At 43.0% G+C, this 16,676-nt stretch overlaps 2 protein-coding genes across 4 annotated transcripts in view; both read left to right on the top strand.

The window, feature by feature from the left end:
* The first annotated feature begins 237 nt into the window (after positions 1 to 237).
* LOC143149947 (putative ferric-chelate reductase 1) lies at positions 238 to 9,520 on the top strand. Its single transcript, XM_076317843.1, has 4 exons — positions 238 to 471; positions 4,818 to 5,025; positions 9,255 to 9,326; positions 9,400 to 9,520. The coding sequence occupies exons 1-3, from the start codon at positions 249 to 251 to the stop codon at positions 9,316 to 9,318; spliced, it is 495 nt and encodes a 164-aa protein (XP_076173958.1). The 5' UTR covers positions 238 to 248; the 3' UTR covers positions 9,319 to 9,326; positions 9,400 to 9,520.
* A 4,032-nt stretch (positions 9,521 to 13,552) lies between these two features.
* Jus (EB domain-containing julius seizure protein) overlaps positions 13,553 to 16,676 on the top strand; it is a 51,419-nt gene continuing 48,295 nt past the window's right edge. For all 3 annotated transcript variants that reach the window (XR_012993011.1, XM_076318441.1, XM_076318442.1), the window contains exon 1: positions 13,553 to 14,601. Coding sequence is in view for 2 of the 3 variants with exons in the window: in XM_076318441.1 (XP_076174556.1) it covers positions 14,427 to 14,601 (175 nt within the window). In the remaining variant the exon portion in view is untranslated. The remainder of the gene's footprint in view (positions 14,602 to 16,676) is intronic.

Here is a 16,676-nt window from a genome sequence, read left to right as displayed (position 1 = left end):
ACGTGTATATTCGATCGTGTCGATTTTTCTGATGCAATCGACCGATTCTTGTCGGTCACAATACCGAACGTTTGATCGTTTTTATCTTTGTCACGAGTGTTCGTAAATTTTTCAAGCTTTCGCGTACACGTTAACGTAGCGGGACACACGAATTCAAACGCATCGATTTCTTTTCATTTAAGCTCTCGAAATCAATTCTTAATATCGAACAAAAGGTCACGAGGGGCAGGAGTGGCACTTGCGGAGGAATGAGGTTGACTATGAGAAACATAGCGATTAGCACCCTAGTCGTCGCTTCTTCGGCATTTCTCGCGTATAGTTTCCCTGATGGAGCACCGGTGGACACTTGCGTAAAACCAGGTCGAGCTAACGAGCCGAATCACGGCCAAGCAAGGTCACAACCCCTAGAATCGAGCCCCTATAAGTTCACGGCTTCGTCGTCCGAGTACGGTCCTGGCTCTCAAATAACTGGTACGTTCAACGATATGTGTCTTAATTCGCACAATTAATACACTTCATTGCGCAATAAAGTCTTCGTTGTTTCGTCTAACACCCTCTTCGACGTTCAAAATGTTCGACTCTGTTGCACTCTATTGCACTTTCGTACACGTACGCGTATCGTTCGAGATCAGTGGGTTGCGACCAGAAATTTCAAATAGGCTGGAAACATTTTTTAATTCGTATACATTGTGAACATTTATACCGTATTTACAAATAAAAGAATAATTACTTTTCTAGTGTGTCGAATACAATTTTCTGTTGGTATAATTTGTACTTTGGGACTTTGTAAATATCGATGCTTTTACGATTAGTACCGGAGGGTGAGAACATTTTTGTGATACTTTTATAGGGGGAGGGAGGAAAGGGAGGGCACAATCTTTTGATCAAAAAAGATCTCTCGAGCAAAAATATTTACATTTCGAATTAATAATTACATTTCCACAACGTCAAATTCAATCTTCTGTCCGTATAATCGGAGCTTCGAAAATATTGGTTAATATTGGTGTTTTTAGAGAAAAACACCGAAGGGAGAAAATTTTAAAAATTCTATCAGAGTGGGGGAGGGGGTGTATGTTCTCGTTGTAAACAAAAATAATTACTTTTCTACGACGCCGAACACGATTTTCCGTTGCTTCTCGTTTCTTTCTACAATTATGAAAGAACACGAACGAGCGGGACAAATTTTCGTAATTCTTTTACAAAAGTGTTTGAAAGATTTAGAGGGGAATTTATAATTACTTTTCAATATGTGTCTCCCGAAGGAAGAGACCACGCGTGGGTCCAAACAGACCCATAACTCGACCTGGCTCGCACAAATACTTCGAACAAGTATTCGATATTACTTTCTCGTACTTTTGTTCATTTCTAAGGAGAGCTGTATAATTGAACGATAAAAACAGTTTCTCCGGGTCCGAGAAGACCCACGCGTGTTTGGCCAAAGTTAAGCATACAATAAGTCGAACAATTGCTCGATAATTTTTCCCTTTCGCAACGTTACAAATAGAAGAGATTTCGAACCGTAAAATCGAATCGACGAGACGAAAAAACAGTTCAAAGAATTACTTCTTGAGATATTCGAGCAATCGAAACGTTCTCCCGGGGTCCGAGGAGACCCACGCGTGTCACGGCAGAGGTTAAGTACGTCACGGTCGTCGAAGTGCCCTCTGTACTTTGTTCCGAAATTAGCAGTGTGACGCGAGCATGATCGGGCCGAAAAAGAACGTCGCGTTCGAGGTCGGCGTGGAACAATCGATCCAATCAACGCGGACACCGTGGCATACGGAACCTCGCGTCTGAACGTTAACAATCGGGAGCATTCTGCGGTTCTGCATGTTCAATCGTTGGAATAATAGCCCTCGTCGGATTCGCCGACGGAAAGAATTCGTTTCTGCGTAGATCCTCTGTCCAGGTAGCGACGATCTCTGGTCCACGGAATCACGTGGGCAGAATTCGTTGTTACCCGTCGAGGCTTGTTACTACGAGCTCGCGCTCGGTTCGTTTGCGTGGAGCTACCTCGTGTATTCGTATCTATCCGGACGTGTTCCCGTGCCACGAGTGCGGTCTCGTTCCTTTTACGTTTACGAGCAACGTTTCGCGCGCGCGTAACGAAATTCGAATTGAAAACGAATTTCGCAATTCGCTCGACGCAACGCGCCGCGTCGCGTAACTTTTACGCAAGCGATTTGTTCCCTTTTATTTTTTATTTTTTATTTTTTACATCAGTAACCGATCGGATCACGCGATTGTAATACTCGAGAAATCACGTCGAAGAATCTTTGCCGCGAGAAATTATTAGAATTAAGTTAACTCCATACGAGCGAGGAGAGACATTTGTAAGTACGCTCGAAATTTATAGTTTTCATCGAGATTCACGATTTCACGGTACGAAGAAGTCAGGAGGTAATAAGGAGAGTTCTTTTAGTTTGTTTCGAGGATTGTAAATTATTGTTTCTCTCTCTGACGTCGTACGGTACGGTTGGATCGGTATTTTGCAAATCGAGGTGAATTAAAAATTTCGTACCTCGGTGCACGGATAAGTACGGATCGAGGTATGCTCGTGTGCTTTTTTGATCATGCTCATTGTGTTCTTTGTAGGATGACGCCTTTGTACATTGACTGTAATATCGCGGATCGATCGAAAATTACGACGAGAAAAGAGAAACAGATATACGACGAGCATTGACGACAATTTCGCGAGAGAATTTTTAAATAATTTTTAAGGACTAATTTACTCACTGTCGGGTTTAGCGGGTTTTTTTTTTAATCGATCATTGAATCTACGAACATCGTTTTCAAATGAAAGTTAAATTAGAAAGAAATTAACAACTACTCGATAGAGTTTTCTTTCGAGGTTTATTTGTTGATAATCTTCCACAAGCAACAACTCTGCGAAATTTTGTCATTTCTGAAAATTGTTTTTTCATTTTACGAAGATTAAATTTGTCTTTCTGTTCTCAGTAAATAGATATTAAATAATAGGAGACGCGTTTGTAAATTTGTATTTGTAGATCGGTAATCGATACTTCGAATATCGATAGAAATTAAGTACAAAAAAAAAAAAAAGAAAACAGAAAGTATACGATGGAACGAAAGAAAAATACAAAAATGTAGAATTAGAAGACCGTGACACTGGTTCAACAAACTTGATCCCGAAGAACTCCGAGCGATCGCGTTTGATAATAAATAAATGAAGTTGTTCAAGTTACTGAATTACCCCAGAGTTCGAGATTGTTTTGCGTCTTCCTCTCACCGTTATGTACGAGAACACGATCGAAACTGTATTAAAAGTCATCGATTATAAACTTCGTGAAGAAAGTTACTCGAAAACCGGAGACGAAGTTGCGGGAAAATTAAGACGATCTTCGACTCTTTAAAAAGTTGTAATCAATAAAGTCGAAAAATCGATTCGAAATGAAGTCCTGCTCGTTACTCGAGAAATTATTATTCGTGAACGGTTGGTTACTTTCAAAAGTTGACCGATCTCGAATGATAAAAAGCATCTCGAGCAATGAAAAATGAGATACGATTTGAGAAGAGTTTCGAGACAAATTGTAGGAAAGGAAACAAGATGCTCGATTAAATACTCCGAGGTACGTAAATAAGAAACGAGATAGCTCGGATGGAAGATTCGTTCAAGGTTCAAGGCAAATTATGAGGGAACACGAAAGTTCGTTAAATATTTGAATTAAAATGGAAAACGAGGTCAACTAGCTCGGGCAGGGGTTCAAAATAAATTGTCCCTCGGTCTGGAAAAAAGGGGAGAGGGGCCAAGAATAGCAAGGGTAGTTCGTTCGAGTGAGAATCCACTGTGAAGAGCAACGACCCTTGTTCTAGTCATTTAACGATTGATCTATGACGTATTGTTTTCCAATGTCTCGGTATAATCGACGATAGAATTGATTGGAATTGGGCGAGGAGGAATTCGACGAACACTGGTCGAAACAAACGTCTCAAGGTCTCTTTTGCGAACAATTTGTTCAAAGCAGAAATCTAATTACCAAAACATTCACTCGGCTGCGAGATAAGGGTCGTTCTCTATTATAAAAATGGAGTCGGGGAGATTCTACGGCTAAAAATAAGACGAAAATATATAGAAAGAGAAAATTGCATCGAATGCTTGCTTCTCGAGAAAAATGCACTTGGAAATCAGTGGAGAATTCGTACATCTGATCGAACACCAATGTACAATACCAAGGATTATTTACCATCGGAATATCACTATTGTAGACTCGTACTCGAACCGACAGGTCTGTTGTGAAATCAATAAAATTGATTATTTGCCAGTCGATTTTATTTACGAAGCCTCCAACGCAATTTTCTTCTTTTTTATTTCTATCTTTCAGTCATAGAATTCACCTGGCCCCATTTGTACCATAACTTACGTTCCCTCTTATACATACGTATACTTGTGTTTCAACTATTGCTTCAGTGTAATCATATATATTCGAATTAGATTATAACCAACGAAATAAAGTCTTTTGGACAAATATTTTCAGACACCCACGCTGTAAACAATCGTTTAACGACGTTGTCGAAATTCCCTGCTATCTTAGGTACCATAAAATTCTCTCTCCACGTTTATGGAAGTTTCTATCAACATCGTTGACACGGAATTGGAGAATGTATCGTGGTAAACAATAATACGTATCCTCGCGTGTTGTCCGATACTGTAACTTTTCCAATAAAGAGAAGTTCATTCGCGTTGTATTATCCGGCGGTCAATCGCGTCAAGATTTTTCCCGGAATCGAGTTTTCCTCAGTTAACGAACTACCCTCTTTTTTTTTCTTTCTTTTTTTCTTTTCTTCGTTCTTTTCAGTAACAATCAGCGGCGCGAGGTTCAAGGGATTCTTCCTTCAGGCACGTGACCCCGATACGGATAGTTGGATCGGTTCCTGGGCCCAAACGGAGAACACGACCACCCATCCAGAATGCAGTGCCGTGACACACGCTGATCCAGATTCGAAACTGTTCGCGACACTTATTTGGAATGCACCACCGAACTTACGCGGTCGCGTCTATTTCACGTGAGTGCAATTTGCTTCCTTTACCTTAGAGTAAGTAAAACGTACTCACCGTTACAACGAATACATTTTTAATACCTACGTTTCTCCTCTTTACGTATTTTTCCGTATTACGTTATGTTACCATATCTCACGTCACTGCAATTTGTTTCTTTTTTATTTGCCTTTTTTATGTATAATATTTTCCACATTATGTTACTATTTCACGCGAGTGTAATCTCTTTTTTTTGTCTTTGATTTTCTATCTATTTTCCATATTATGTTACTATTTCACGCGAATGTAATTTCTTTCTTCTGTCTTTGTTTTTTCTATCTATTTTCCACATTATGTTACTATTTCACGCGAATGTAATTTGTTTCTTCTGTCTTTCTTTTTTTCTATCTATTCTTCTATCTATATTGTTACTATTTCACGTGAATGTAATTTGTTTCTTCTGTCTTTGTCTTTTCTATCTATTTTCCACATTATGTTACTATTTCACGGGAGTGTAATTTCTTTCTCTTGTCTTTGTTTTTTTCTATTTTCCATATTATGCTACTCTTTCACACGAGTGCAATTTGTTTCTTTCGCTCCTCTATTTTCCCACGTATGTTCCATATTACTATTCTTCCTCTCTGGATAAAAAAAGGATCAATTCTCGTAAATAAATAACAAACATTGGCCGAATTTGCTTTCACTCGCGCAAACTTTGAACGGAACGATCGAATTAATTTTTACCCGGCAGGGATGTACACAAAGTAACCGTGCACGTGTAACAGTGTACGTAAACACTGTCTTTCTCACTCCGATCGATTACGAAAGTGAACATTTTTGTAACGACTGTTATAATTCGCAGGCGCAAACTTTCATAACCAAACATTTCTTATCCGAGACTGAATATCCGTGCTCCGTTTGTTTACAATCCTGAAAATTGCGAAATCGCGTCAACAATTTGCATGTGAATGCATATCGTATCGTTACATCATGCGATACACTGAAATGTCAGTGACACGTTCTGCCACATTGTGCAGGAAATATTTCTACGAATGCATAATGCATTTCGTTACGTTTTAATCACCAACGCGCCCGATCTCTTACAAAATACCGCAGATTTTTATCGCACCCACGTTCTTACCCGTAGAATGAAAAGGGATAATTAAAGACAAGCTCGAGCTCGAACAGCAATTACCAGCCGCACCCTCTAAGTAATGACATCCTGTGCCACGTGTGGACAGTGTGTAAATAAAGTTTGTCTTTGCTGCGCTCGATTTAGAACTGAGTAACCGTCCACTAAAATTCTCTGTCCTCGTAAAACAGTGTTTGACCAAACGCTTCGCAACTCGTTCTAGGACGAAATACATCCACCCCCTGAGTTCGATATTGTTACTTCGTTTGTCGTAATAGAAAATGAAGAAAAAAATTCGTAGCTAAACAAGCTTGGTTCGAGGCGTTCGTTAAATATTTCGATCACTCGTGTTTCGGTTTCCTTGGATAGAGGAAATTTTTATTGTTTCGCGAGGATATTTTAACACACGGGTCCTCAAACTTCAATGGGGCTTCAAAACGAGGGATGATCAAAATAAAAGTGACTCTCCTCCAGTTTTGAAATCCTCCGAATTGATAAAAGAAGACTCGAGAAATCGAATGGCACAATCACGCTTAAATTATCTCAGATTGAGATTGCATTGAACATACTCGTGGTGGAGATTCACTTTGAGGATGTAATTCGCCACACTTGCAAACTCTAAATGTCGAAATATATCTCTGTATGTCTCGATTTATTATCATTACTATTATTTTGATTGGTTTTTTTTTTTAACTCTCTGAAAATCCCTGCAAATTCGAAAATAAGAATCGATAGAAAAGTCAAAGTGGACAACCTTGGAAAAATTCTTTTTAGAAAATTTTCCACTCTCGGCTGATCCTCAGAAATTAATATTCTTAGAATTGTTTTTTTTCTACCTGTCCGCACCCTTTATTTTTATCTCGATTTTATTCAAAAACCACTCGTCCAGGTCATGACCTCCCTTGTTCCCTCGCGCACGTTCATACAGAACTACGGAGTGTCTGGCGACAGGCCATTGTGTTTCATCTCAACCACCAGCTCTTCGTATATCAGGTTAAGTGTATGTAACACTCGCGAGATAGTATAGTCGGGGAAAAATCAACTGGACCCTCAAGGTCACCGTGATTTGTCACCCCTACCACACATATCGGTTTCCGCTCGGTCTCGCGTTGAATATCTACGAGAAAACACGATCTCAGTGTACGTCGAACCGATAGATCCATCGACGACGACTAAAAGTAAAAGTCTTGGGTGACAAGTGGCCTTGAGCTGACCAACAGGTTTCGATCCGAATATGGTAACTCGTGAAATACTTTAGAACCTCCGACGGAAAGCTTTCAAAAATCTGGAGAAGGTGATTGCGTGTTTAAAAGTAAATCGAAAACATACTAGAGAATTTTTTGTACGAGGCTCCATGTTCGAAAACACCGACCTCGAAACTTGTTCGAGAACACCGACCTCGAAACTTGTTCGAGACACGTGGACGATTTAACGAATTTGCCCATAGACATCAGCACACAATATAGTATTGTGGAAATATTTGCTGTGATACAACTGTCACGAATATACAAGATTCTTAAATATATAAACAAACGGTCAATTCTCTTGGTTTCTATTTCAACAAATGAAGTTTAACATCAGAATGTGCTCGTTCCACTAAATATGATATAAGAAAATGTTTCGTTAACTCTACCGTCGTATTTACGAGCAAAAATATACTATAAGAAACTGAGAGTGTAACAAAATTCCATTTCACGTTTTTCGACTTATTTTTCTACGTAGAATCACCCCATTTCGCGCCACTGAGTACCGAATCCAAATTCAGACATCAGGTCGCCGGTAAACTGAAATGATGATTCTTCGTTTTCAATTCGACCGAGAAAATTGTGCCCATTGCATACTTGCATTGTTCTTTTTCTTTTTTTTGTTTTTTCGACCGCTAATATTGTAGCCACAGCTGTTGGGCTTGACTGTTCGTCGTTGCCGATAAGAACGAAGGATTTCCACTTCGATAGGAATGAACGCAACAAGACTAATTGTACAGCGTTGGTCAGTGGAAAATAATTGCTACCGACGCGCGATTGCACGCGAATGAACGCGTACACGGGAGGCTTGCTAATAAGCCAACGAATTTCCAGAGAACATTATAGGTCAGAAAGTTCACATATCGAGCTGAAAGGTACCGGCTGAATTGCTCCTGCAGCGGTCTCGTTCCTAGGCTCGAAATACCGCGCTGAATCGCGATGGACGTGGAACTTTTTCTACGGTCGGCGAAAGGTCGTTCCGAACGTGCCTTTGAATTTCTTTTTTATCCTGTATCTGTGTCGCGCGTTTCGTAATACCTCTGAAAATTACTCGTCGGGTCTTCGACGACAACGATTGCACACTGTTTGCGAGAAATAGCGGGGGAATGTGGCCGCAACTTCGATCCACCGAAAATAATTAAAACGAAAATTCTCGTGCGAGTGTTTCCTCGTGCCGGTGGAAAAACTTGTAAATCTTTGCGAACGCTTATCGATGGCGTCTCTCGAAAATTCGGAAAGGGACAATGGGTAAAAATAAATACCTAAGTAATGGAAGAAATTTAGTCTGAGTTTAGATTTATAACGATAGAAATATATACCTAAATAATGTAAGAAATTTAATTTAAATTTAGAGATATAGTAATAGGTAGAAATATATACTTAAATAATTCAGGAAATTTAATTTAAATTTAGAGATATAGTAATAGGCAAAAATATATACCCAAATAATCTAAGAAATTTATTCCAAAATGAAATTTATAGTAATAAGTAGAAATACATATCCAAATAATCTAAGAGATTTATTCCAAATTGAAATCTATAGTAATAGGTAGAAATACATACCCAAACAATCCAAGAAATTTATTTTAAATTGAAATCTACAATAATGGGTAGAAATACAAAGCCAAATAATGAATGAAAGATCTATTAAATCCCCCTGTTTCACGAGTCAACTTACATTGGACGTGGATTACCTTAGAGTGAGCGAAACAGAGCAACAGCAAACGAGCCTCGCATTACCATTACGCGCAACGCGAGACATCCTCCGATGAAACTGAAAATTATCATACTTATCGTTACAAGTTCGTGAGAACATCACGGACGGAATTGTAACAACGATGAAAACGATCATCCCACTGATTCGTTGTTTCTCTGCTTTCAGTGGCACCATTTTGAAGGAATACGCCATGTATTGGTCCAGATTGGTAGCCGAGGTTAAGCACTGAAAATTCAGGTAGGTATTACCGCGGTATTTCCGAGTGAACGGAGCATTTGTATCGTATTAACGAGAACCACTTTACGTTTAGGAATTTAGGGTCGAGGATACCATCGTTCGCGAGCGGACAAGACGATGCCTCGATTGGGAACAGCGAAAGGTGCCCCCGTTAAAGTCTAAAGATGTACATTCCACGTTTTCGTTCACTTTTTCGTATTAATTTTTACACCGTTGTACAATTTTGAATATACATATATATATATATATATATATACATATACATATATACAAACCGTAACCAATTCACACGATTTGTCCGTTTGGTTCGTAACGTCGACACACCGCCGTACGAGGTATTTACCACAGCTACTTTCTACTCTCGTTCCCCGTGGCAACGTGGATCGCGTCATTAAGAAAAGGTTTTCGACCTGTCAGACGCAGTTTACGTAATCCACCGACTGATCGGTTGTATATCACGACCTGTTCACCGTACCCGTTAATCCGTTTTGCCTTAAGCCACTTCGATGTGTAATCGCGTAACGTACGGTCGACGAGGCCGGGTAATCTCGTCCACGGGAACGAATTCTCTCGACAAGTTTTTTGCGTCGACGCGTTAACGTGCAGATCGTTCGACGATCATCGATTAGAGACTTCGTCGAACCATTGGCGATAATTTCGTTCGTGGAGCGTTCACGATACCTTCGATGATACCTCGGTCACCGACTAGACGAGTCCCCTAACTTCTAGGTAAATCGATTTACTCTAACCGGAAAGAAAAAGAAAGAAAAGAAAAAAATTCTTCCTCGAAGAGGAAATTGAATTACAAAGAACTCTAATTTCAAGGTTCTCCGTTCAAGTTGCACGAAAGTTACGCATGGTTCATCCTCTATGGTGACCTCAACGGTCTACTCGAGGTAGATTCATGGGACAAACGGTGCGTTAAGAATTAACGAAAACGTTGCCAGGAAAGTACTGTTGGAGACTTTTCTCGAACGATTCGGTCGAGAGGGACGATCCACGAGCGTCTCGAGCAACCGAAAACGCGGAGACAACTGCAACGAGTTTAATGTATCGGAAGGAGAACTCGTTCTGTCCCGGTCGGGCTCCAAGGAACGCGATTACCCGGGCCCCCATGCTGTGACACGTGAACTGATACGGACACGACGGTTACTACAAGTTCCCAAAGGGGGTTCTGCCGTTTCTTCACCGGATGCCGTTAATGGAACCCAGCACGCTTTTACGCGAGCAAAAGGATCGCGAAACGTGTTACGTAAGTCCACTGCCCGGTAAAAGTGGGTCATTCTCATAAGGGAGGCTTTAGAACCTTAAAACGGATTTCGTTGATGCATTACGATTCTATCGTCGAGGAACCGATTTTCTAAGAGCTTCCTGATAGATCTGGGTACAATAGGACCGGTGACACATGGGTTCTATGCTAGCGAACCTCACGGTACGTGGGTCGATATTCGGTGTAATTTCGCCAGGTGAAAGAAATGGGCATGGAGCGAAGAAAATGGACACTCGGTTTTCCAAAATTGATCAAAAATTCTGCGTCTACCTCCCGAGGTATTCTCGACGCGAGAGGTGTTTGGAGGTGAATCGTTTATGAAATTATTGGGTTGTTCGAAAAGTCGTTTTCGCTTGTTTTTTTGGTGAAGATGAAACACGATTTTTCTTAGAGTGTACAAACATTTGATCAAATTATACATTTTGGAAAACGAAACGACTCTCCAAACAATCCATTATAACGTACAACTTTGAAAAGTTACACATGGTTGCGGAGAGTGGTCACCAGCTTTTGCGAAAGTAATAATTGTTGCGAGGTATACCGCGAAGGTAAAATTCATCGTTTTTGAAATGATAATTTTCAACTTTCGGGAGGTCGGACACGAGCAAAGTAACTTACTTTTGTAAAATTAATAACAACCGGTTCCCTTCGTAATCCAATTTCTCTTAAAATATACATACTTCGTTCGCGGGAGGTTCAAAGTTCGTAGAAGCGAGGCTCATCGTTTATGGAATTACAATTTTCAACTTTTTCAAGGGTTGTCTCGTCCCGTGAATTTCAATTAAAATTGGTTGTGTACAAAGGATGCACAACATACGTTGTGTACGTATGGTTTTTAGATATTTACGATTAAAAACGTACGAGATTCTCGATAATCCAAGTACACGACTCTTGGTGAATTTCGTGTCCGTTTCGTTTCCACGATTTCGAAAATTATCGTCGCGTTTGGGACCCAAGACGCGATAATCTTTGAATACTTTGGTATAGAGTGGATTCTCTTTGAAGTCGGTAATGTCGATCTCCACGATACAAGAATTATCGCACGACCCCTGGGAATGTCGCAACCAAGTCTCACGAGGTTGGTCGGTTTCAAGTCTGGTGAAAGGTTAATGTTATCGAGACCCCTAGTTGGATGGTAGATGAAATTGGTTTGCAAGTCACGTATCACGGTTGCAGGATATTACGAAACGAAACGATAGGTAACTAAAGTGAAACGAGCTTCAACAATTGTACAGTTCAATGTCTAATACGGAAACCCGTACACCGGGTTTTGTTTCAGCCATCTTATTAAAACACACACACGTACGGGTAGCAATGTTCGAGAACTCGTAATTACAGTGCCAGAGTGTTTACTTAACATCGGAATGGCTTATTAATACGTTGATCGCACGCGACCTCGAATCGTTGCACTGGTAATTGTTGCTGAAAATTCATCGATCCCCTTTTTTCGTCGGAGGACAATCGCCGAAAACCGATACAAAAATCGTAGCCTAGGGCACTAACGAGATTGACTTTTCTAGATAACGATAAAAGCGTTTCCTATCGTGCATCACCAATTTGACGCGTTTGATTGCTTTATCTCTCTACTTTTTCTCTCGCTATCGAGCAATGATTGATCGATAGGTCCAGATTTGCCAAGATACTGCAAATATTTAAATAGACTCTTTCATTAGAAAGGTCCCGCTTTGTAGATGACCCGGGACCATATTTCACGATATTGTTTCTTTTAGTTCGTATTTCGATTCGTATCATTCCTATTCGGTATCTCCTTACTGTGCATTATAATTGACATACACTTTTGATGATTTCAAGAACGCTCACGTTGATTGAAAGCGTGAAACAGATACGATACACTTTTATTATTTCTAATAAAAAGTGCTACGTTCTCCTGATCGATGTAAAAACATCTTCCGCATTTGTTTCAAACGTGTTCGCCGTACGCGTACGTTTCTCTCGTACACGAAAGTTTATCATCGTCTCCGTCGCTTCGAATTCGCGATACTCGTGTGCGATATTTCTCAACGGACCCCGATACGACCAACGAAGCCGCGAAATAGGAAAAGAAAAAAATACGAACCGAACGGAAAAGCGCGACGCTCGCGGTTAACCCCGGTTTCGAGTCGCCGGAATCACCACCGCGCCCGTAGTGTCGCCCGAAAGTGGGGTAGGTAGCGGTTTCTCCCCACCCCGAGCGTTCTTTCTCTTCCGTATCTGCTCCCGGTTTCCCCTCCCGCACAATGCATCGCCACGGTAAAAATTCATCCCGGTCGCTGAGGGAGCGTAGCGGAGGGTAGGGGGTTGAAACGCGTCCCCCTCTCCCCCACCGTCCACGGATCCATATTTACACGAGGCGTGTATCTCGTCGGCGTATCTCGGCGAGCCGCTAATCCGAGGTCGCGTCGTTAGGCGGGGTAAGAGGAGAAGGGGGAGTACGGGGGTGGGGGTTGGTGCGACGAGGGGTTGCTCAAGTTCCACACCACGCTTTCAACGCAGCGTGTGCGGTGAAACCACCCCCGTGTCTCGACCCCCTCCCCTTAACGCTCACTCTCCCTCGACGAAGAGGGCAGAGCATCGGGGGCGACGACGTGTTCTTCACCCAGTATCATGCATATTTACGTCCCGGTGCGGAACATCGACGGCTGTTTCGCGAGGAATGACTCAGAAGCTCTGCACCCCTGCGACGTTCAACGCGGACCGTGGCTAGCGGGTGGGGGACGGGTTCGGGTGGCGTCGGTGGGTGTCGGTGGGGTTGCGCGGGTGGGGGGAGACCGGGTGGTGCGGTACGCGTGCTGGTTCTCTCTCCCGCGTACTGCGCAGGACAACGGGCGCCTCGGCGTCGCGGGCCACCCGCCGCCGCCGCCGCCGCCGCCGCCGCCGCCCCCACACCCACCCACCCGCCCAACCCGTCCTCCCCACTCCTTCGAGCCGAGTACTCGGTCGTTGTTTGCTTGCTCCACATCGTGAACGCTCGGCCGCCGCGTAACACAGCATCGTGGACGGTGCATCGTTTCGCTCGGCCGTCGCCGGTTCTATGAACGCTGGTGCGCGCGCCCTCGTGCTGCACGCGTGAAGAACCGAAAACAAAGAAACAAAACCGTTCTCTCTTGCGCGAGAGGAGGGTTGCTGCGACGTCAGAGAAAGAAAGAAAGAGAGAAAGAGAGAGAGAGAGAGAACGTTTTCTAACTTCAAAGAAAAACAACCCGCGTTCGTTTCACGAACACCGTGTACTCGCGATCGTTGGAGAGAGAAAGGAATAGGAAAATACTAAAAAAAAAAAAAAAAAGAGAAGAAGAAGAAAAAGAAGAAGAAGGGGGGGAGGTGCGATAGAGTGTGGTACCCCCCGATCCCGTTCCCATGAGTCCGAACCCGTCGTTCACGGACGAGCAGTGAGAGAGAGGGTTGGGGGAGGGTGGTTGGTGGTGGTTGCGGCAGCAGAGCAGCGGCTCGATTCGCGTCGTTCCCGTGAACCCCTTCCCTCTGCTCTCTTTCCTCAACTCCCGGCGTGTTCCGCTCGAATTGGCAGTGCCAACGGGGGCGAAGAGTACGCGGATATCGTGACGAGGTGGACGAAATAGGACTCGGTTGCCTCTGCGGACAGCTTTGTTGTTTCGTCTGCGTGAACGGTGTACGGGAAACGTGCGGAAGTATGCGCGTGCTATCGATCACGCGGCCCGATCCCACGGATATGTGATACCGGAAACGGGTACGGCAGGCACCGACCTGCGTGCAGGTGCTCGACACGGTGCGTACGACGTATGCGTATAGAGGGGCGCTGAGGGAGAGCAAGAAGGGTGCGCGAGAAGTGCCGCGTGTCAGGGCCAATCGCGAAGATGCACGCCAACGACGCCGTCCTCGCGACGGCGTCCCTGCCGTCCTCCGTTTACGCCTCGAGGAACCCGAACTCCGTCGCGAGGCTCATCTGCACGTTATTCGTCTCCTGGTGGATCATTCAGGATCAGTTGGCGCTAGGGCAGACCGATCCACCGGAACTGACCACGATCGAGGGTGAGTTCTCTGACTCTACGCGATTGCGTTTACCTATTTTTTCGCGCGACCGAGTTTCGTCGCTCCGACTCGCGCTGCAACGTCCGCGATGATTCACGGGGTGCTCCGCTAGCGTTCGAATATTATTATCAACGGAGAGTAGCGGAATTACAACCTTTGGATACTCGATGTTCGCGTCGAGGTTAGTTGGACAAACCTTTGGACACTCGATGGTAGAATACTGTTATTTGGAATAGAATCACTCCGGTAACGGAGAACGTATCGACGAACGCTGACCTACAAGAGACAGGGTAGATTTAATCTACGTTCGCAGAATCTGGAGGGTCTTTCGAGTGTTCGAGAATCGTGCAACGCGATGGATATTGTTTCAGGTTCATCGGACGAACCGTAAGGAGGGAACCATTTTCCTTTTTTTTTTTTTTACCGAGTCTCTATCGTCGATCGGTGATACTTGTATTCGAATCGACTCTCGGCCCTAGGATCGCGTTCGTGGCCACGTTTCCGACCGATCGATATCGAACGTATATTATCTCGTTCGTATTTTTTTTGTTTTTCTTCTTTTTTTCGCACACCAAACCGGTGCAACGAGAAACACGTACGCTCGACACGAACGCGGGGGAAACCCCTTCGCGCGATCCGGCGTGGTTATTTATTTACAGTTGACCCATATATAACCATTTTACGACCCCGTCAAAGCGTGTCGCTGATCCGATAATCCCTAATGCGACCCGGATGAAACTCGAACGGGCTGCGGAACTCGTAAGTAACAACGCCTTTTCCGCGTTCACGGGGTTAACGGAGTTCGCGTAAACGCGTTTCTGATCGATATCTGCGTACGTACAGTGCGTGGACATACCGTTCGTCGTTCACCAAGTTCCTTCATCGATGAGAACGTTTCATCGATTCGATATCGAACGATAGGAATACGTTTCGATTCTATCGTACCAAAAAAATTCATACCAAATTCGTACCAAAGTCCTTCGAACACGTTTAAAGGATCTCGTAGAAGATCACGAACATCGATACGATTTCACTCTTACACGATGCGAAAAATCTCAATCTCTCCGTGATTTCTCGCGGCTCGAAACTTCGATCGTTCGAGAAACATCGAGGTTTATTTCACCGTACGAATTTCGTGCTCTCGTTCGCGTCCTTATTTCCCACTGAACAAGACCCGGTTTCCTCTCTTTCCGATCGTTAAATCCGAGCGGCGATATCTCAGCATTCCGGGAGTTCCTTCAAGATTCGTCGATCCCGCGTTAATCTTTTAATTCCCCCGGTGCCACGGATACCGACCTGGAAACAGACATTTTCACCGGTAATTCAGTACGGTCATTTCCGGCCCGCGCTCCCAGCCAATTGGCGATTCGTCCGTTTCCTATTCCTTTAGGAAAACAGGCCCCGCGTTACTTGAGTCTTTTGTCTTCGTTTCGCTCCGCGAAACTCGTTGCTGCAACCTCGACCATGTTCATAAATAAAGGATCGCGAGATCTCACGATGTTGCGCGTCGCGAATTTTCTTCGAGTTGGTCTCACCTTTTGGAAATCTCCAGAACAACGGTCTGAGAGATAGATGCACACCCTTAGAGGAATATATCAAAGATTCTTCGCTACTTCGTACGTTCGTGAAAATATCTGGAAATACGCTCGGTTGGGAACAGAAGAGAAAATTGGAAATGTATTTGTTATTTTTGTTGATGAATAATAGGGGATTGAAATGTTGTTTTTTGTACAATTAGCAGAAATATTAGGATTCAGGACAGATTTGTGATGATTCGTATGTTTGACGAGAGACAAAAGTATATTAGAATTTATCTATGAATGCGAAGGACTTTTTTTGTTGTTTTTTGTAAAGTTTATATACTGAACGAGAAACGAAAGAAGACAGAGATTATTATTGTTACTTAGAAATGGTAGAAAAAATTCTTCCCCCCTGTGAAAGAATTTTAAAAAGTTCCTCACCTGTTCGATACACCCCTACTAAGCTTCGTAAAGTTTTGAATGTATCGACGCAAAACGAGAGAAAGATAATTATTTTTATCTATAAATATATAAAAAACTTTTACTTTCCTTCTT

Source organism: Ptiloglossa arizonensis, chromosome 8 (assembly GCF_051014685.1).
Source record: "Ptiloglossa arizonensis isolate GNS036 chromosome 8, iyPtiAriz1_principal, whole genome shotgun sequence".
Classification (NCBI taxonomy): Eukaryota; Metazoa; Arthropoda; class Insecta; order Hymenoptera; family Colletidae; genus Ptiloglossa; species Ptiloglossa arizonensis.
The sequence above is the reverse complement of the archived record's forward strand: the minus strand, read 5'-3'. Positions and strand labels throughout refer to the sequence as shown.